The following is a 20,426-nucleotide window of genomic DNA, read 5'->3' on the forward strand; positions in this document are numbered from 1 at the left end:
CAGTTTTTATGCTAAACCATTATAAATATTTTTAGAAAAAAGTACCTTAAAAGTTTTCTTATACTGTATTTATTGATAACTTCAGTGTATGTTTCTTCTGTATTTCCAACAGTTACAGAATTTACTTGAAATTCCTGTATTTGTAGTTGTTTAGCTTCCATCCAGAATCGACCATCTTTTCTAGCATGGGAGTCCTCGTATTCATCCAAACTGAAACAAAAGAAGCCATTTATTTTTTTATAAATTAAGGTACAGTATTAATAAATACTACTCAACAAATTTAGCTGTGTAATAAACAAATACGTACATTTTATTATTTTTATGTAAATAAAAATACATAGTTTGGGATAGAAACCAGGGAAACATACCAGGTTTAATACCTTGGTGGCTCATTGACAAGGTAAGGTTATTTTTTGCTGTTTATAATACTGGCCTACAATTCCACATTTCTGCGTCCCAAGTACTGTATGATCAAGGTTACACCGTAACCGGTTAATTCTGGATCATCTTTGCACTTTTACATTTGGTGGTATACTGTCCACCACTTGTAGGAGTGTACTCGGATATTGTAGCATATTGAATTGCCTATGGCATCGTGTCTGAAAATTCCTCCACCAATACTTACTCTTTACTCATAAACGCTTGGCCCTGCAACTCGTGCAGTACGTCTCTCACCATCTCCTGGTTCTGTGGTTGCATATGCAACTTCTGCATCTTCACTTTTCTTATATCGCCATGAAACTTGGGTGGTCTGAGAAAGTAGATTGAAATTAATATTAAAAATACATTTGATTGCCAACTAAACTATGAATTAGTTAATAAATTATCTTTTAGCTTTTGTCTCCCAATAGAATAACAGAAATCCTTGGGCTTGGTATAAATAAGTCTGGTATTCTTATAAGGTCTTAATAGTAAATTTGGAACCTTGTGGATATCAAGAAAAGTCTGCTCTTGGGAGAGTTTTCGGTTTTTAGAAAGTGTGGTAAATTGGGAGAATTGACTGTATATTATATTTTGTATTGTGTGTAAAATAGCCAAAAAAATAGTAATAATATTATTTGACGGTTTTATTTATGAATTGTAAATTACGACATCCTGTGGTTTCAGACAATCTAAATCTTGTGGTAGTTCATTACTAAATTAGACCAAAACCATAAAATGCGAAGCTAAAGTGTTTTTCTCAAGGGTTTGTGTTGTCACAAACCATACATTTTGGTTTTCTCTGTGACGTCAATTACCGAGAAAGCTAATCCTAAAAATATAAATAAAAGTTTTTGGCGAAATATTTAATGGTTTGGCCATCAACAAGAGGGTAATTATTTTTTTAACAGTTTTCTGTTTTAAGGAAGAGTTTCGAAAAAAATCAGATTGGGAATTCCGAAATAAATTTACCTTGCCGCACTTGGACGAGATGATGAATCTGTCATTTTTTGCGGCGGTTTTCTTTCCTCATTCTTCTGTTTATATGATGACCCTGATGGTACAGGCCTACTACTGTATGAACTACGACTTTGTGATTGGTTTACAACTGCAGAATCATCAATAAAATCTGCGTAAATGTCATCAAAATCATCATCATAATCATCTTCATCATATTCATAATCATCATCATCATCTGACCATATTGAAAAAGTCTGTTTCTTTTGAGAAGCAGGTGGTTTGGTATACTGTCCACCACTTGTGCCACGACCAGAAGCCGATGATCCTCGCCCACTGCCTCCTCCTCGCTGTCCATTATTGCTAGGCTTGAAGCCAGGCTTCGCGTTTCCTCTTCCTCTTCCACTACCACTGCCACGGCCCGCTGAGTTGTGCTTTCCTCCACGTCCTCCGCCTCGGTTCGGCTTGCCTTTTACTCGGCGTACTGTAGAGCTCATTATTTATTGCTATAAACAGGATTTATGAATTAAAAGTTGATATAAAAGTTTTTCAGGAGTATTGGCAGAGTGTTATGTAATAATAGTATTGCATTTTGATTTTGCAATACCATAAACAAGCAAAATAAACGAGCGACCAAAGGTTACTTTACAATCTCATGGAGGCAGCCATATTTGGTTATTTTATGCATGATGGGAAGATAAATACAGGATGGCAGAGTTTCCGGTGAAGAAGCCGGGTGAAAGCCTTGCTAGATTTTCACGTTTTAACTTTGCCATTGAAAGTAACCCACTTCATTTAGGTGTTGCAAAAAGTGCAGCAATAAATATACTAGGAGAAAGACACGATAATTACATAATTCTTTCTTTAGTTTGGAAGAAAGAGTGTAGAACTTGTAGCCAGTGGCCTCGCCATGCCGATGGCCGAGAACAGTTCGTCTGTGTGCAGGTCCTGGACGATTCGATTGTCAACAAAGGCATATCCATTGCCCAGGTGTCAGAAACTTTTATAGGAATTGTTTTATATTCTTCCGAATTTTTCCATCGGCATTATAATATTCTAGATTCAGAGCATGTGCATATAAGACCTGTCCAAGCTTTCCCTCTTACAAAAGTAGTTTTTGGTGCTAAAACTTTGCAATGCTACGAATGGGCAAAAAAGAGGTTATTTAGTACGGGTTTACTTGTGTCGGTCTGTCAACAAAAGGTTTTAGTTCGCTCTGGTGATGCATTTTTAGCTCCAATTATACCGGTTTTTAGTAACGATGATTCGTACAGACTTTCAAATTATTTTGACATAGTAACGCTGCAATGCGAGCCTGTACAACAAGGAATAATTTCGCTAAATACTTCCATAATAATTACACATATGAAAGAGCACATAGAAGATCCAAAGGATGACTACGCTTGGCAACAGGATCCTTCCATAACCCTGGACTGGAACTCTGAAGATGTTAGCAGCATCCCACCTCTTATATCTGAATTTGCCAAACTCATTGATGATGTTCACATTGATGACAAACCAAAAGGCTTGACGTCTTCCCAAGTACATTTCCTCCGAACAAACCTCGTCCCAAAAGCATCAACGCACCGCTTGATGTTGGCAGAAGCCGCTGAAGCATGTCAATCCACTATTTGCGAACCTCTTTATAAAGTTGGTGCTACTGTGCAGACTCTTGCCAGACTTCAAACATTCAGTGGAAGCTGGATCAAGATGTCCAGACCTCTCCAGCAGGAGAACCAGACAACATCAAAAGACAGTCAAATGTCTGACCAGATGGATGGAAGACATTCAAAGAGCCAACTTGCTCAGGTGTTGGCAATTAATGGTTTTTCCACGTTGGGAACTGGCAACCAAGAAAGGAATGAATGCTCGGACGACTACTTGATACCTGAAGACGATGTGTTGTACATATCACCATTATTGTGGTACAACTTGCAGCATCATCCATCGTTACTAATACAATCTGATGCACTTCTTTCTGTGCAGGTATCAATCGTAAAAAATAGAATTTTGAATTACTTTCTTTTTGGTAATAAATCTAAAAATTAAATCAAAAATCATAAAAATGGTTCACAGTGTACGGTTTAGTACCACTGGCTAATGACCAGTAAATTCCAGGAGGGGGCTCTAAAACCTCAATAGTAACTGGCCCTGTTTTCGACAGTCAATTTTTCACAGAAAATGTCATAGATTATGTGACTTATTTGAGCCAGTAATAATCTTAAGGATGGCTCCTGGTTCATTTTTACCTACAGTACTAGAATAAACACTGACGTTTTTTAGTGTGTGACATTACAGATCATACCACTTTACTAATTGTCCACAGGCTTAAAATTACTACATAATTCATGTCCTAATGTGATATTCAAATATCAGTAAAATATGATACATTGACATTAAACTACTAATGACTGAGTATACAGTATTTAAAAAATTTGTCTCAAAGGTTGCGCAATCACAAGACTTGGTGGTAAACAAGAGTCTGAATATCGGGAGCCGTAGCCTAGCCTGCAATACCAACCCACCATTCGCATCAGCTGCATATCTGGCGTTGGTCAAATCCCCAGGCTACCCAGCTGTATCTAACTTTGACAATATACTTCGGAAACATTTTGACGAGCCCAGGTAAAAAAAAAAATATATAATAATAAGTATACTGTAATGAATATATTTTTACTGTAATAATAAATATGTTTAAAAACAATATACAGTACTGTAATAAATATAATATTTTAAAACCATATACTGTACTGTAATAAATATTATTTTTCAAAAATGCAATTGTTTTGAGCATGAGAAAAAAAACCTGACTATTTCAGGATTTGAACCATGGACCCTTAGATTGGAAAGCCAGTGTATTAGCCACTTGGCTACTGTTCCACTATATAGTTTTGCTTCCAATCTATTACACTAAGTTTCTTTATCCAATCAGGTTAACTTATTGTATGGTTACAGTACAATGTTGCAGGGGTTTTGTTAATACAGTAAAACCCCTCCTTTGAGACACCTCTATTCAGGGGACACCCATATTCTGGGGAAACCCCTATCAAGGGGCACTTCCCTGCAAAACAAACGAGGGCCAATATGTTTTAACACTAGAGTAAACTCCTATTAAGGGGACACTTTGAATGCATTATAATATATACTTCGTTAATATTTTCTTTCTTATGTTGTAGGTTGATATCAGTGGGTGACGTCATCTGCATGTCCAGTATCAGTTTTCCTGAGCACTACCAGGACATCACAGAGGACTGCAATGACCGCTCACCAATAATATACTACAAGATCACCAGGATTGATTCTGGGGATAATCAATGTACCTCATACCTAGCAGACTCGGCACATACTAGCATATTCCAGGTGGGCCTTTATGCATAATAATAATATCCTGGATTTATAACGCGCTGTTGTAAAACCTAAGCGCTGCACATATTATTACCCCGGTCATATTTGGATCAAACACGTATGGAAACATACTCCCATAATGCAGCTAGTAATCAGCGCAAAGATGTGTCTTGATCTTACCATTTGTACACCTGGGTGGAGAGAGGCAATTGTAAGTAAAGTGTCTTGCCTAAGGAAACAAGCAATGAGCGTTTGATTCGATCTCACGATATGAAGTTCAACGTCCAACACACTGCGCCACACGCACTTGCATAATAAAGTTTTATGCATAAAGCATAATAAATGGAAAGGTATATTATTTTAGGGGTTTTTTTTTCTGTCTTGTAGGTGACTGCAATGAACAGTTACATACCAGTGGCCATGGACGCATACTTTAGTTGTAAACTGGACCCTATCTGGTTCTCACCAGTACCGGCTGGACTTATACAACATGTTGAATACTTGGAAAAACTTGTGTACCCTTACCTCATTCCAAGGTACAGTAAACAACTTTGTTAGAATTACTGTTTTATTACAATATTTTAACCATCTTTAAAGAGGATAGTCCTTCTACTTTATTCAAGGGACTTCTCGAAATAAAGAAAAAAGAAATGAGACACTTCTATACAATGAAACATAATATAAATAATAATATAATAAACAAAATAAGAAGTAAAAGCTAACCTTTTTTAATTAATTTTCTTCTTAGATCCCAGTGCAATAAGTTAGTACCAACATTCCTGTTAACTGGGCCAGTAGGCTGCGGGAAAGCCACCGTTATCAGCTCCGTTTGTCGTCGTATGAATATGCATGAGCAAACGGTAAACTGTCATAACTTATGCGGAGATAGCTCAGCGGCTACAGAAGCAAGAATAAAAAATGTGTTTGTAAAAGGTGTGGACATTTTGTTAATAATTAAGGCCTCTTGTAAGCGGACAGGTTCCATGATCTTCTTTGAAAAGGTTTTTTACTTGGAAGGTTTAATATCCATGCAATGGAACAAATAATTTCATTTGGTGAAAGATAAAATGTTCTACCGTATTTTCACTTCATGAAATTATTTGTACCATTGCACTCATTATTTGTATAATAAGATACACTATAATAATAATAACCAATTGTTTCTGTTTAATGTAGCAAGTACCTTTGCACCTTGCATACTTCACCTACGAAACTTACAAGTCTTGGCACGAGACAGGGATGGAACAGGCGAAGGTTAGATTACTTTTCTAAAAATTGTTAAGGTCTGTCTACACTATCAAGGTAGTGTGGTGTGCCCAAATATGGTAGTTATATGACACTATATTTGGGCACATCACACCTTTTTTGTAAAAATAATTTGATAACTGTGTAGACAGGGCTAAAAGCTCCCAAATATGGTAGTGACATGTCATGTCCCTATATGGGACACATGTGTCACATAAAGTTTTATGGTGTAGACAGAGCTTTAGATCAAAATATGAAAATTTACTGTTCAAATTTTTTTTCATAATTTTATTTTTAGATTCACGAGTGGCAGCATTTTTGAAAGAAACTTTGTCCACTCTACTTGAAAGCTGTCCTGATTGGCCAATGGTCGTCATAGCAACATCACCATATAGTAAAAGTGTTGTTGCTGATCTCCAGTCTTGTTTTGTGCATACTCTAAAGATAGATGTAGGTATAAATATTTAAACAAATTGACAACAAAATGTTTTATTTTGTGTTGATTTAAAAATGCATCATTTACAAACAAACATACTCTCCCTGAAAAAAAAAAACTGTTTTTATTTGCTAGACTCCAAAAGAAGAGGAAAGACTGGACATTTTAAATGCGTTATGTTCTCGTTTTGGGATTGCATCGGATGTGGATCTACCTCACTTGGCTCGTAGGACCGCTGTAAGTTTGTCTGTTTTGTTTAAACGAGGGAGCCGTTGGCACAACAATTGTAATATGAACTCCCAAAATATGAATATTAAGATTACATTTATTTTCAACCCAGTGTGGAAAGGTTTGGGTATATCAAAATGACCGGAATTGCTAATAGAAAGTTTTAAAAACTGACTTGGAGTTAGGAGGTACCTGCTCTGGGGCTGGTATAAAATGGATACAGTAGTTTGAAACATATTGAAAATGTGAGAGATATTCAATTTATATTTAGGTAATATAGCATCGTTATTTATGAATTAATTTGTCTTCTAAGGGTATGGTCCTCGGCGATTTAACATCACTGTTGTCTCACACAACCAGAGCAGCATTGCATAGAATCACAAACGCATGGTAAGGATATAAGATACATATGAGGATATTCTTTTTAAGCTCTGTCTACACTATCAAACTAGTTTGACAAAAAAGTGTGATGTTCCCAAGTATGGTAGTGATATGCTTAAATATGGTAGTGATATGACATCACCATGTCCATGGGCACATCACATTATTTGTTGTCACATCGTTTGATAGTGTAGACAGAGCTTTAAAAGCAGTTGAGTATACTGTTGACCCTAATCTAATTTTCATTTGTAATTTTTAAAGAACTTCTGCCAGAAGGGCAATTCCAATAAAACTATATTGCATTAGTAATACAAAAAAATAATTTAACTCTTTAAAATAATTCAACACATTGGAATGTTGTGCTAAATACTTTCCATATACACGATGTACAGTACAACTACCTTTAGATAATTAAGGGTGATGGGAATAAATATACATTGTTGGTATTTAACAATTAAAAGGCAGTGTGAAACATTTTATTTCAGTACCTCATCACACAACACAAGGATTAGGTATGAGAGCAATAACTCTGCTTGGTGTTGGGAACAATTTCATTAATAATAATAGTTAACTGTATATTTTATCTGCACAGCTTTCAGTTAATCTAATTAAAATAATTCAAAACTATTGGATATTATTCCGTCTTTTGTAGTGCAAGTTACTCTCATGGACTAATTTCACATTAATTATTATATTAATTAACAGTTTATTAGAATAAAATACAGCAGAGATACATAAACAAGGTGTTAATATTGCATATACAGTACTGTACAGTATACAATTTGAATAAACAAATTACAGTCAACTCTCCCAAAACTAGACTTTTCTTGAGGTCCAAATGTTTCCAAATTCATTTCTACCATTAAAAACACATTCCAAATACCAGACTTTCCAACCTAAAGGTGTCTGGTATTGGGAAGAGTTGACTGTACAGTATAACATAATTGTGTACAATGTTGCTTAAATATTAATATTATTTTAATATGCCAATATATTACTGTTTTTACCAATTTAATGCTTTATAAAGGCTCTATACATTCACTTCTTTATTGTTATACAGAGTACAATAGTACTAATATTATTTCATTGTGTAGTATATTAATATGTTTATTGTAGACCCATATTAAGGAGACACCTTCCCGGCCCATCAAATTTCCCTTAATAGAGGCTGGGTGTAGTATAGTTTGAAAATATTATAGATTTTACAGGAAAGTATCACATTAAATAGAGGTTTCCTCTGAACAGGGATTGGCCGTAGTGTTAAAACATGTGTTACCCCTTGTTCATTTCACAGAAAGTGTCCTCTTAATATGGTTGTCCTCTGAATAAAGGTGTCCCAAGGAAGGGATTCTACTGTTGTTTACTTTACTGTACTATTCTACTGTGTTACAATAGTCCTAGTGTTATGTAATATACTTAATGCATGTTTTGAGGCATAAATATTCTTTCCATATCATATTTTTATTTTAGTATATTAAACATAGCTTTTTAGTTACAGAAAACATTTCACTATTTTCTTCAACATAGCATATGTGTATGTGTTATTTGCATTTGTGAGGCTTATAGTACAGTATATAAAACTAAAGTGCATGTGTGGTAGATTCCATTTTCACATTTTTTTTGCACAAGAAATCACTATTTTAGCAAACATTTCTGAAAAGCATGACATTTAGTGTATTTCTATTGTATTTTTACCAACTCTTTACTGTTTGGGTTTAAAAACTAAACCATTGTGTCTTTTTCAGTTCCGTTGGCAGCAAATTAAGTATGCGAGAGGAGAATGACCTTTGCACTGCTGGGTTTAAGATTCATGGCGTGGATTTTGGCAAAGCCTTGGACCAGTTACAGTCCGCCCACTCTGACGCGATTGGTGCTCCAAAGGTACGTATGCATACCTCTTAAATCAACTGATATTTCAACTGATCTGTCGTCTCTCACTAAATAATGTATGCAATTTCTCCCAATTATTTTGGATATAAAAATGTTTTAATCTAGTATACTACTAGGCCCTCTGGGAGAAAAAGTGTTGGCGACACATTTTTCACAATCTGGGCTTGCAGAATCAGTTGTGTTATTTGTGTTGTAGATCCCTGATGTTCACTGGGAAGACGTAGGAGGCTTAGCTAACGTGAAGGAAGAGATCCTAGACACTGTACAACTACCTCTGCAACATCCAGAGCTGTTTGCCGCAGGCCTAAGGAGATCTGGTAAAAATGACAAGCATGATCAATAAAAAATACAGTTATGGGAATCCCTTCTTTGGGATACCTCTTTCCTATGAAATGAACAAAGTAAAACATATGTTATAGCATAGAGTCAACGCCTATTCATTCATTTATTTCGGAATCTCTGGTCCATAGAAAATAAAAATTCTTTTCTTCCTACTTCTTTTAACCCCGAGTTGTTGATTTTAAAAACTATACTGTATTTTAGGTATCCTATTGTATGGACCTCCTGGTACCGGTAAAACGCTGCTTGCCAAAGCGGTAGCGACAGAGTGCGCCCTCAATTTCCTAAGTGTTAAGGGACCCGAGCTGATTAATATGTATGTTGGGCAGAGTGAAGAAAACGTACGAGAAGGTAAGGTTAAAAAACTCCCAACACAAACATGTTAACATTTTTTTCTAAAGCTCCATCTACACTATCAAACTAGTTTGACAAAAAAAGTGTGGTGTGCCCAAATATGGTAGTGATATGACATCATCATGTCCATGTATGGGCACATCATATTTTTTTTGTCACATTAAGTTTCATAGTGTAGACAGAGCTTTATACTTTGCTAATTGGCCTGATAGAATGCAAAGATACTTGTTAATATGAATGAACAATTTTAATTTCATAGTTTTTTCGCGGGCTAGAAGTGCCACACCGTGTGTCATTTTCTTTGATGAGCTGGATTCTTTAGCCCCTAATCGTGGTCGTAGTGGCGACTCTGGTGGGGTGATGGACAGAGTCGTGTCCCAGTTGCTGGCCGAACTTGACGGACTACACAAAGCGACAGACGTGTTTGTGATCGGAGCAACCAACAGACCTGACCTATTGGACCCGGCTTTGTTAAGGCCTGGAAGGTATTCTACTGTACATATCTTTATCGGCATAAAAATTAAATAAATGAATTAGCAAGTACTGCAAGGCAAATGAGTATTTGGTTCAGTTTATGTAGCTCATTTTCCTTTTTTCATCTATGTATTAGATTTGACAAGTTAGTGTACCTAGGTGTGAGTGAAGACAGATCATCTCAGCTCAAGATCCTACAGGCACTGACCAGAAAGTAAGTTTAACATGCCATCTGGCAAATCAAGGAAGATCCTACATAAACAACCAAACAATTCTTTGGGAAATACAAGTTCCTATCGCATACTTTTCAACTCCAGATTCTAGGATTGGGCTAGCCTATATAGTTACTCTTTGGTATTCCAAATGTGTTTTTAATCGTAAACCGTTTGGAAGTTTTACGGGATATTCAAATGGCCAAGCAATTAAAGCAGGGGCGCCATTTACCGCACCTAAAGAGCCAACAATATTGGACATGGGTTTAAGGCCGACTTGCTCCTAGTTCTGGTGGTGGAATAAGTCTTCTGGGATAAGGACTATAAACGGTAGGTTTACCTGTGTGCACCCAGTTCATCATTTGAGACAGGTTAGGGGGTTACCTAGGTGAACTGGTTCACAGAATATAGCCTCTAAACCTGGGAGGATTTCCACCTATCTGATAGGACAGTGATTAATTTACTATTGGTAATCCTTGGCCACATGTGCCTAACGACATAAATAAATAAAAAATATAATAAAACGTTTATAGTTTTCAAGGAGTCTGGTATTGAGTCGACAGACCCTATTTGGTTCTAATGTTCATTCTCTATTCTACTATCCAGATTCAACCTATCCACAGACCTTTCGCTGGAGTCTATTACAAGACACTGCCCATTCAACATGACAGGGGCTGATTTCTATGCACTGTGTTCTGACGCCATGTTGAATGCAATCAAGCGGAAAATTGTGAACATAGAAGAGGGTTAGTATTGTATTTATAAGCTCTGTCCACACTATCAAACTCTGTGACAAAAATGTGTGCTCGTATATGGACATGATGGGTGTAAAATCTTCTCTTTTCTTTCTTTCAGGAGAGGATGGAAGCACTGATGATGTGGTCGTACAAGAAGATGATTTTGAATGTGCTCTCCAGAACCTAATACCATCAGTCTCTGATGCAGAACTTCAGCATTATAAACAAATACAAAACACTTTTAACAAAGAGTAGAAACCATTATTTTACGAGCCTAGTAAACGAACAAGCCAGTAGTGGCGCAACTGCTGTGGGCGCTGACTGGCACTGACCCAGGGGCCTAGAGGGATAAAAAGGCATCAAAATATGTCAAAAAAAGCTAAAATGCCCAAGGCCTCCAGCGTAAAGAGCTACTTACCATCCCTAAACCATGGGCCTCAGCGTTACGCCACTGGCAGTCAGTTGGCACATCTGGTTGTGTGCTGGCCTCTTAACATGTATCATTAGTCTACAGTAGATGCAGTAACAAATGTAGTTACTGCAGTAACATAATTTTGACATGATCCTTTTACACTATTTTTAATTAAGCTCTATCAAACTTTATGCGACAAATATATGATGACGATGCCATATTACTACCAGATTTGGGCACCATCACTCGTAGACAGTCAATCCATATTTTTTAAATCTTGCTGGCAAAACCGACGTCAGTCATACAGTATGTATAAAAATTACTTGGATGCAATATATAGTGGGTATTAGAGAAATTTAAATAGTTATAACACAATGAAATATATTACAGTATGTGATTAATACTGTTTAACAGAAAGATTTATTGTAGAGTTTAAATGGTTCGTGGTATTTTTATAGCGGTGCTGTTGTATTTTATATTTTAATCAAGGAAATTGGAACAAATATTGAGTTGAAAAATAGATAAACTAGGAATATGGATATGTTTTTACAGTAGTACATTATTAAGTTTAAATTAAATTTCAGGCAATAAGGTCAAATGCAATCGTACAAATACAGTAATAATTTCTTTTGCATGATCAATGTTTTTTAAAAAACTCCAGATAAAACCAGTCTTGGTAGTTTGTGTATAATTGAATATCACATGCAGCCTCTATTAAAAATAAATAGTTTTTTAGACGGTGTTTCCCACGTGGACGCAACGCAAATGAGTGACAGTTTAGGATGACCCATCGCATCTTCAATGGCCAAATAACTTACAAGGAAATACAATTTAATACTGTTTTAAGATAATAATAATAATAATAATAGTTCATTCTTATATAGCGCATATAAGCAAGCTCTCAATGCGCTGAACATTATTACCCCAGTCATTTCCTGAACATACTCCCATATATGCAGCTAGTAATCAGCGCAAAGTTGTGTCTTGATCTAATCGGGTTCCCAATTATACACCTGGGTGGAGAGGGGCAAATGTAAAATATACATTACCATCTTCCATTATATACAGTAACAGTACATTATTTAGTTTGTTTAAACTACTGATAAGATATTGTATATACTGTAATTATCAAATATGAAATTACTGGTAATAAAATCAATAAATCCAAGTGGATGTATCATTTTATTTATTAAAGTTTGATACAATTCATAAGCTTATTACTAACAAATTATTTAGCACAGAAATGTTATGTACAATTTACTGTAATACAGTAGTTGCAACTAAAAATTGGTACAGTAAAAAGGAGAAATGTCACCACGATTTAGCATACATTTAATACATATTCAAGCAATTGATTTTAAGAAAAGCAACTCAACTCAAGGGCATTCTTCAATTACTGAATTATTTAAAAATAAGTTTTTAAATTACAGTAGTCAACTGAAAATATGTTGATTAAGTTGAAAAGAACAATACATCACTTTAAACAATTGAACACTGAGAAAGTTACTGTACATTTTAGGTTTCAGCAATGTGATATTATCGTAAGATTTCTGTTTATTTACAGTTTATTAATTAAAAAAACGATAACTGTATCGGATATTTACAATACAATATTTAAAAATTATAAAAATTTATAAAAAAAAAGTACTTTTTGTTGGCTGGATTTAAAATTAGGACGCAAATTAACGGCAGCTCTCTTAAAAGGAAGCACAGAGTTACTGTACCTATTGAACAATTTTTAAAAGTTGGACGCAAATTAATTATAATTAATACAATTTTATAGTGTTGGAGATTTCTATTCTATCAAGCTTTTAAAAGCAAACACGAATTTACAGTTACCACTTTTTATCTCTGGACAATCATGCAATAAAAAGAATTTAAAATAAAATTAAATATAAAATGTATGTCAGTCAACAATTGCACAAAAAAAGATTGACGGCAATTGATTAGGATGGCAGTTTTAACGAATTACGCTTCTGTAACGAATTGCTAACCGTCTTGAAACGTTTAGATGCACGGCGCACAAACTGCGAGTTGCTAGCCCTGCGAACACTTCCACGAACACTCAACCCCATACATGATGGCTGTGGTGGCGACATCAACGGCTCAAACATCGCAGAGCTTCTCTTGCGTTTACGACTTTGTCTCGTGTCCACCTCTGCTGTTCTTACGTTAGCGCATTTCTCCAAAAGTTGTTGAGCAAGAGAAGCTGAAGGACGTGCATTGGGATCGACGTGAAGCAACCGCTTTAAAATCCGACGGAACTCAGCACTGCATCTGCTGTAAAACTTCTGATCAAAATTTACGCTTGGGTTTTCGTATCGGAACTTCCCGATTGAGATAGATCCGTACCCTGGGTAGTTAACATACCCTGCAAGAACTTTTGTGTTCGGTAAAATTTTGTGTTCAGTGAGGGCGTACATGATCAGCCCTAAACTGAAAATATCAACTGACGTACAACACCTACGAAGCCAACTTAACTCGGTATCATGCGTTTCCGGTGATGCATAATACACACGCGCCAAGTCACGGCCATCTTTCTCGCTCGCGTTTTCCTTATCATCAGTTGTTTCCGATGATGAATCATCATTCGGTTTATCCACCGGTGCCCCACACATTTTCGCAAGACCATAATCTGTCAGTTTTAAAATGGCTGTTCCAGTTTTATCTCGGGTAACGATAATGTTATACGGATTTAGAAATCCATGGCTATAGCCCTGACTATGCAGGAACACAACACCTCGCATCAAATGCATAAAAAACACTTTATATGCAGTATCAGACATAGCCAAATGACGATTCATAATGTAGTCATTTAAAAATTCGCCCTCCACATTCTTATACACTGGGCAAAGGAATATTTCAGTGAAGTTTTCACGCCTAACGAGAACGTTTTTCAGACGTACGATGTGCTCGTTTTTAGGCAGCTGCAGCAGAGTGTTTTTGAGCACATCGCGACTACACTTTGCCTCGTCCTCGTTAGACATACTTATCATTTTCACAGTCCTAAGCTTCGTTCCTTTCCACGATTGTTCTTGTAATTTATACTCTGCTCCAAAAAATCCATCCCGGAGTTTTTCTTGAATTATAAAAGATTCCATATTTGATGTTTTGAACGTTCTTAAATCATTTATTTACCGGTAATTGTGCAGTGCATTTATTCAATTATCAAAAAAAAGCTAGGCCTACCGTATTGTCTTCTTGAAAACCACCGCTTCTGCAGGGTCAAATCCTGTCGCTTTCTATGATTGGCTCTTCCTCACAAAAGATTTTCACCAGCCAGCCAATCATATTGTATGCAGATGAGAAACTCAACCAAGCGTAACAGTAGTAAACACAAGATTTTGTTATTCAGAATTTTGAGGTATATTCAGAGCGTCATTCTGACGACTGGAGCATTCTCTACTTCTCTACGGAGCGCCATTTATGCCTTTATTAACTTCAATAATAGAAATAGTACTACGGTAACTGTGGACCCAATTTAGCACCAGGGTAGCAGAGTGATATAATAGAAATAAGTCACTACTGCTCAAGTGGACCTAATATAAAGTCGCTTCAATAAGTTTCAATATTATATGTTTAAAAGGCATCTGAAATCATATTTATTTCAACAAATTTACGAGTGCTAGCGGTTCTGGCGTTGCGCCTTAGAACTTATCTTTTTGGAAAGAATTCGGCGCATTATAAATATGAATTGAATTGAATATCTTTTCGTATGTTAATACACTGTGCTCAAGTGGCCACAATTTGGCACCAGTGGAGCACAGTGATATAAACTATAAATAAGTCACTGAATGTTAATATCTTTTCGTATTTAAAAAATCGAGAAAAAATACTTCTGGAAATACTTCAAAAATATTTCAAACTTGCTATATATGTTAAATATCGGTTACTCCATCCGTAATGCAAAAGAAAAATTAGTTTCAAGCCATATCAGTGATTTTAATAACTTGCGTTTGTCTAAGATAAATACTTATTTAGTGTCTCCGGAAAGTGCACATATTCATTGAAATATGAAATTAAATATTAAGTCTCCAGTACTAGCCCACCATGGAGCTAATAATGAAAATAGAGCCCAGAATTGCACTTATATACTACTATTAACAAAATCAAAATTTAACAGTGTGGCGTGTTGACCGCGAATGACTAACAATAGCATCTTTCCCACTACACCTGCACGTGACCATTGCATAACAATGCACGGCATACCAAACCGTTTCGTACACCTGCGATGAATATATAATAAATTCAATTTCTTTTAAAATTGAGGGCGGCAAACATAAAATTTACGAGATCGAATACAGGTTGAAAAAAAAATTTAAAACAAAAAAGATGTTAAATGTGCTCTCCCTGCCTCAGCACTAAGGCCCTGCCACAGCCTTTTGGGGTCGTTTCCACCACATCACCAGATGCATTGATGTTGTCGCCTCATGATGTGTGGTGGAAAGGGGGACGTATAATTCTGTGAACCCCAAACACAGTGGCCGCATGCCTTTAACTCTATTCCACCGACCAGCGTGGGAATCGAACCCACGACATACGTGTTGTCAACACGACGCTCAGGCGACTGAGCTAACTGATCATTTTGGTTTTAACAAGATTAATATGATAGTTATGACGTACTGATGAATTACGTAATACACGTATAAATAGACTATTATCAGCTGTTCAGTCATGTACTACTTTGTGGCCGAACGGGTAATGCTCAGGTTTGGTTGCTCTCAACTCTAGTAGACTGGGTTCGAACCTCTACGGATATTTTTTTTTTTTTTTTTTGGAATTGGAAATAAATATTGTTTTTCTTTGACTTTGAAAGAGAGATATTTTGAGGTTTGTAAATGTCAGGCCTAAACAAGTGGACCTTTTTTTAAATCAAAAACAAAGTTGCATGGCATTATTTTCCATTAAATAGACTACTGCCATAAAACCTCGAAAAGAAGCCCATGTGCTCCTTCATTTTTAGTACTCTTGGGTGGGCTTCTTTTCCACATGAGTTCTTTTCGAGATTACTTTTGCAAACTAAAAGAGAAGAGCTGTTAGGTTCCCGCCCGGAAAATGTTTTATTTACATGATTTGAATGAACAATTTTCTAATGTAAAGATTAACAACATCAAATTTAACAGTGTGGCGTGTTCACCGCGAATCTTCCCCATAATACACCTGCACAAACTCATTTGCATAACAACGCACGGCATACCAAACTGTTTTGATGCAAGGTCCCCGGAAATGACATCTATTTTTATTACAACATGTATAAGAATCTTCAGTACGGTACCCTACCATTTTTGGGGCTGAGCGAAGACAATTTTGAAAAATAGAGCTGCATAGGTTCCCGCCCGAAATAAATGGCACGTTGCATGATTTGAAATTATATGAAAAAAATTATATTAGAAAGTGCCCCTATTCATTGAAATATGAAATTAAATATTAAGTCTCCAGTACTAGCCCACCGTTGGGGCAGAGCTATAATAATGAAAATAGAGCCCAGAATTGCACTTATACTTATTACTATACATAATCACCTATGATAATTATGATAATGTTAAAATTTCAACTATCCAGATGCGACTTCAACATTTTAGCTGGGGTTTTCTACTTTAAAACTCGACTTCGTATATGTTTAAGGCCTAGCCCGGCGGCGGAATTAGTCTATGCTTCGAAATTGGTCTAGAAATCGCCATCTTTGCAAATGTTCTATATTCTATCTTATTTCACTCCCCATTAACCCCATACAAAAACCATCGGAGACAAACTATCTGTTTAAAACATGTTTATTCTGGGATTCTGGCCAACACACCAACTACCTTAAACGTTTATTCATAACATAATATTACAATACAATATCTTGCATGAATCGGACATTTTCGTCACCAATGTAGCAACATGTATTAACAAAATCAAAATTTAACAGTGTGGCGTGTTGACCGCGAATGACTAACAATAGCATCTTTCCCACTACACCTGCACGTGACCATTGCATAACAATGCAATGGCATACCAAACCGTTTCGTACACCTGCGATGAATATATAATAAATTCAATTTCTTTTAAAATTGAGGGCGGCAAACATAAAATTTACGAGATCGAATACAGGTTGAAAAAAAAATTTAAAACAAAAAAGATGTTAAATGTGCTCTCCCTGCCTCAGCACTAAGGCCCTGCCACAGCCTTTTGGGGTCGTTTCCACCACATCACCAGATGCATTGATGTTGTCGCCTCATGATGTGTGGTGGAAAGGGGGACGTATAATTCTGTGAACCCCAAACACAGTGGCCGCATGCCTTTAACTCTATTCCACCGACCAGCGTGGGAATCGAACCCACGACATACGTGTTGTCAACACGACGCTCAGGCGACTGAGCTAACTGATCATTTTGGTTTTAACAAGATTAATATGATAGTTATGACGTACTGATGAATTACGTAATACACGTATAAATAGACTATTATCAGCTGTTCAGTCATGTACTACTTTGTGGCCGAACGGGTAATGCTCAGGTTTGGTTGCTCTCAACTCTAGTAGACTGGGTTCGAACCTCTACGGATATTTTTTTTTTTTTTTTTTTGGAATTGGAAATAAATATTGTTTTTCTTTGACTTTGAAAGAGAGATATTTTGAGGTTTGTAAATGTCAGGCCTAAACAAGTGGACCTTTTTTTAAATCAAAAACAAAGTTGCATGGCATTATTTTCCATTAAATAGACTACTGCCATAAAACCTCGAAAAGAAGCCCATGTGCTCCTTCATTTTTAGTACTCTTGGGTGGGCTTCTTTTCCACATGAGTTCTTTTCGAGATTACTTTTGCAAACTAAAAGAGAAGAGCTGTTAGGTTCCCGCCCGGAAAATGTTTTATTTACATGATTTGAATGAACAATTTTCTAATGTAAAGATTAACAACATCAAATTTAACAGTGTGGCGTGTTCACCGCGAATCTTCCCCATAATACACCTGCACAAACTCATTTGCATAACAACGCACGGCATACCAAACTGTTTTGATGCAAGGTCCCCGGAAATGACATCTATTTTTATTACAACATGTATAAGAATCTTCAGTACGGTACCCTACCATTTTTGGGGCTGAGCGAAGACAATTTTGAAAAATAGAGCTGCATAGGTTCCCGCCCGAAATAAATGGCACGTTGCATGATTTGAAATTATATGAAAAAAATTATATTAGAAAGTGCCCCTATTCATTGAAATATGAAATTAAATATTAAGTCTCCAGTACTAGCCCACCGTTGGGGCAGAGCTATAATAATGAAAATAGAGCCCAGAATTGCACTTATACTTATTACTATACATAATCACCTATGATAATTATGATAATGTTAAAATTTCAACTATCCAGATGCGACTTCAACATTTTAGCTGGGGTTTTCTACTTTAAAACTCGACTTCGTATATGTTTAAGGCCTAGCCCGGCGGCGGAATTAGTCTATGCTTCGAAATTGGTCTAGAAATCGCCATCTTTGCAAATGTTCTATATTCTATCTTATTTCACTCCCCATTAACCCCATACAAAAACCATCGGAGACAAACTATCTGTTTAAAACATGTTTATTCTGGGATTCTGGCCAACACACCAACTACCTTAAACGTTTATTCATAACATAATATTACAATACAATATCTTGCATGAATCGGACATTTTCGTCACCAATGTAGCAACATGTATTAACAAAATCAAAATTTAACAGTGTGGCGTGTTGACCGCGAATGACTAACAATAGCATCTTTCCCACTACACCTGCACGTGACCATTGCATAACAATGCAATGGCATACCAAACCGTTTCGTACACCTGCGATGAATATATAATAAATTCAATTTCTTTTAAAATTGAGGGCGGCAAACATAAAATTTACGAGATCGAATACAGGTTGAAAAAAAAATTTAAAACAAAAAAGATGTTAAATGTGCTCTCCCTGCCTCAGCACTAAGGCCCTGCCACAGCCTTTTGGGGTCGTTTCCACCACATCACCAGATGCATTGATGTTGTCGCCTCATGATGTGTGGTGGAAAGGGGGACGTATAATTCTGTGAACCCCAAACACAGTGGCCGCATGCCTTTAACTCTATTCCACCGACCAGCGTGGGAATCGAACCCACGACATACGTGTTGTCAACACGACGCTCAGACGACTGAGCTAACTGATCATTTTGGTTTTAACAAGATTAATATGATAGTTATGACGTACTGATGAATTACGTAATACACGTATAAATAGACTATTATCAGCTGTTCAGTCATGTACTACTTTGTGGCCGAACGGGTAATGCTCAGGTTTGGTTGCTCTCAACTCTAGTAGACTGGGTTCGAACCTCTACGGATATTTTTTTTTTTTTTTTTGGAATTGGAAATAAATATTGTTTTTCTTTGACTTTGAAAGAGAGATATTTTGAGGTTTGTAAATGACCTTTTTTTAAATCAAAAACAAAGTTGCATGGCATTATTTTCCATTAAATAGACTACAGCCATAAAACCTTGAAAAGAAGCCCATGTGCTCCTTCATTTTTAGTACTCTTGGGTGGGCTTCTTTTCCACATGAGTTCTTTTCGAGATTACTTTTGCAAACTAAAAGAGAAGAGCTGTTAGGTTCCCGCCCGGAAAATGTTTTATTTACATGATTTGAATGAACAATTTTCTAATGTAAAGATTAACAACATCAAATTTAACAGTGTGGCGTGTTCACCGCGAATCTTCCCCATAATACACCTGCACAAACTCATTTGCATAACAACGCACGGCATACCAAACTTTAGCTGCAAGGTCCCCGGAAATGACACCTATTATTTTTTTTAACAACATATATAAGAATCTTCAGTACAGAGCAAAGACAATTTTGAAAAATAGAGCTGTATAGGTTCCCGCCCGGAAAAATGGCACTTTACATGATTTGAAATGATATGAAACAAACTATATAAGACTCACCAGGACAATAGAGCTTGTCTCCGGAAAGTGCACCTTTTCATTGAAATATGAAATTAAATA

At 36.3% G+C, this 20,426-nt stretch overlaps 3 protein-coding genes across 4 annotated transcripts in view; 1 reads left to right on the forward strand and 2 right to left on the reverse strand.

Annotated features, from left to right (window-relative positions):
* The window catches only part of LOC144852204 (putative ATP-dependent RNA helicase DHX57), a 29,794-nt gene extending 27,646 nt beyond the window's left edge, over positions 1 to 2,148 (reverse strand). For both annotated transcript variants that reach the window (XR_013614277.1, XM_078709957.1), the window contains exons 1-3: positions 1,393 to 2,148; positions 626 to 751; positions 46 to 210 (exon numbers count right to left, since the gene is read on the reverse strand). Coding sequence is in view for 1 of the 2 variants with exons in the window: in XM_078709957.1 (XP_078566083.1) it covers positions 46 to 210; positions 626 to 751; positions 1,393 to 1,874 (773 nt within the window). In the remaining variant the exon portion in view is untranslated. The remainder of the gene's footprint in view (positions 1 to 45; positions 211 to 625; positions 752 to 1,392) is intronic.
* LOC144852992 (peroxisomal ATPase PEX6-like) lies at positions 2,086 to 12,788 on the forward strand. Its single transcript, XM_078711046.1, has 17 exons — positions 2,086 to 3,363; positions 3,824 to 4,002; positions 4,554 to 4,737; positions 5,110 to 5,258; positions 5,471 to 5,655; positions 5,899 to 5,976; positions 6,266 to 6,417; positions 6,539 to 6,640; positions 6,945 to 7,021; positions 7,498 to 7,524; positions 8,758 to 8,893; positions 9,099 to 9,219; positions 9,446 to 9,592; positions 9,855 to 10,080; positions 10,206 to 10,283; positions 10,888 to 11,027; positions 11,137 to 12,788. Exons 1-17 carry the CDS (start codon positions 2,086 to 2,088, stop codon positions 11,271 to 11,273), a joined length of 3,396 nt encoding a protein of 1,131 aa, XP_078567172.1. The 3' UTR covers positions 11,274 to 12,788.
* On the reverse strand, positions 12,594 to 14,657 carry LOC144852222 (cyclin-dependent kinase 5 homolog). Its single transcript, XM_078709986.1, has one exon. The coding sequence runs from the start codon at positions 14,529 to 14,531 to the stop codon at positions 13,377 to 13,379; it is 1,155 nt and encodes a 384-aa protein (XP_078566112.1). The 5' UTR covers positions 14,532 to 14,657; the 3' UTR covers positions 12,594 to 13,376.
* Between the last annotated feature and the right edge of the window lie 5,769 nt (positions 14,658 to 20,426).

The sequence above is a fragment of the Antedon bifida genome, chromosome 9 (genome assembly GCF_963402885.1).
Source record: "Antedon bifida chromosome 9, ecAntBifi1.1, whole genome shotgun sequence".
NCBI classification, from domain to species: domain Eukaryota; kingdom Metazoa; phylum Echinodermata; class Crinoidea; order Comatulida; family Antedonidae; genus Antedon; species Antedon bifida.

Coding starts and splice junctions, on each gene's coding strand:
- LOC144852992 (XM_078711046.1), top strand. CDS start 2,086: ATGGCAGAGTTTCCGGTGAAGAAGCCGGGTGAAAGCCTTGCTAGATTT. Junction 7,525..8,757: donor TCACACAACACAAGGATTAG/GTATGAGAGCAA, acceptor TGTCTTTTTCAG/TTCCGTTGGCAGCAAATTAA. Junction 9,593..9,854: donor TGAAGAAAACGTACGAGAAG/GTAAGGTTAAAA, acceptor TTAATTTCATAG/TTTTTTCGCGGGCTAGAAGT.
- LOC144852222 (XM_078709986.1), bottom strand. CDS start 14,531: ATGGAATCTTTTATAATTCAAGAAAAACTCCGGGATGGATTTTTTGGA.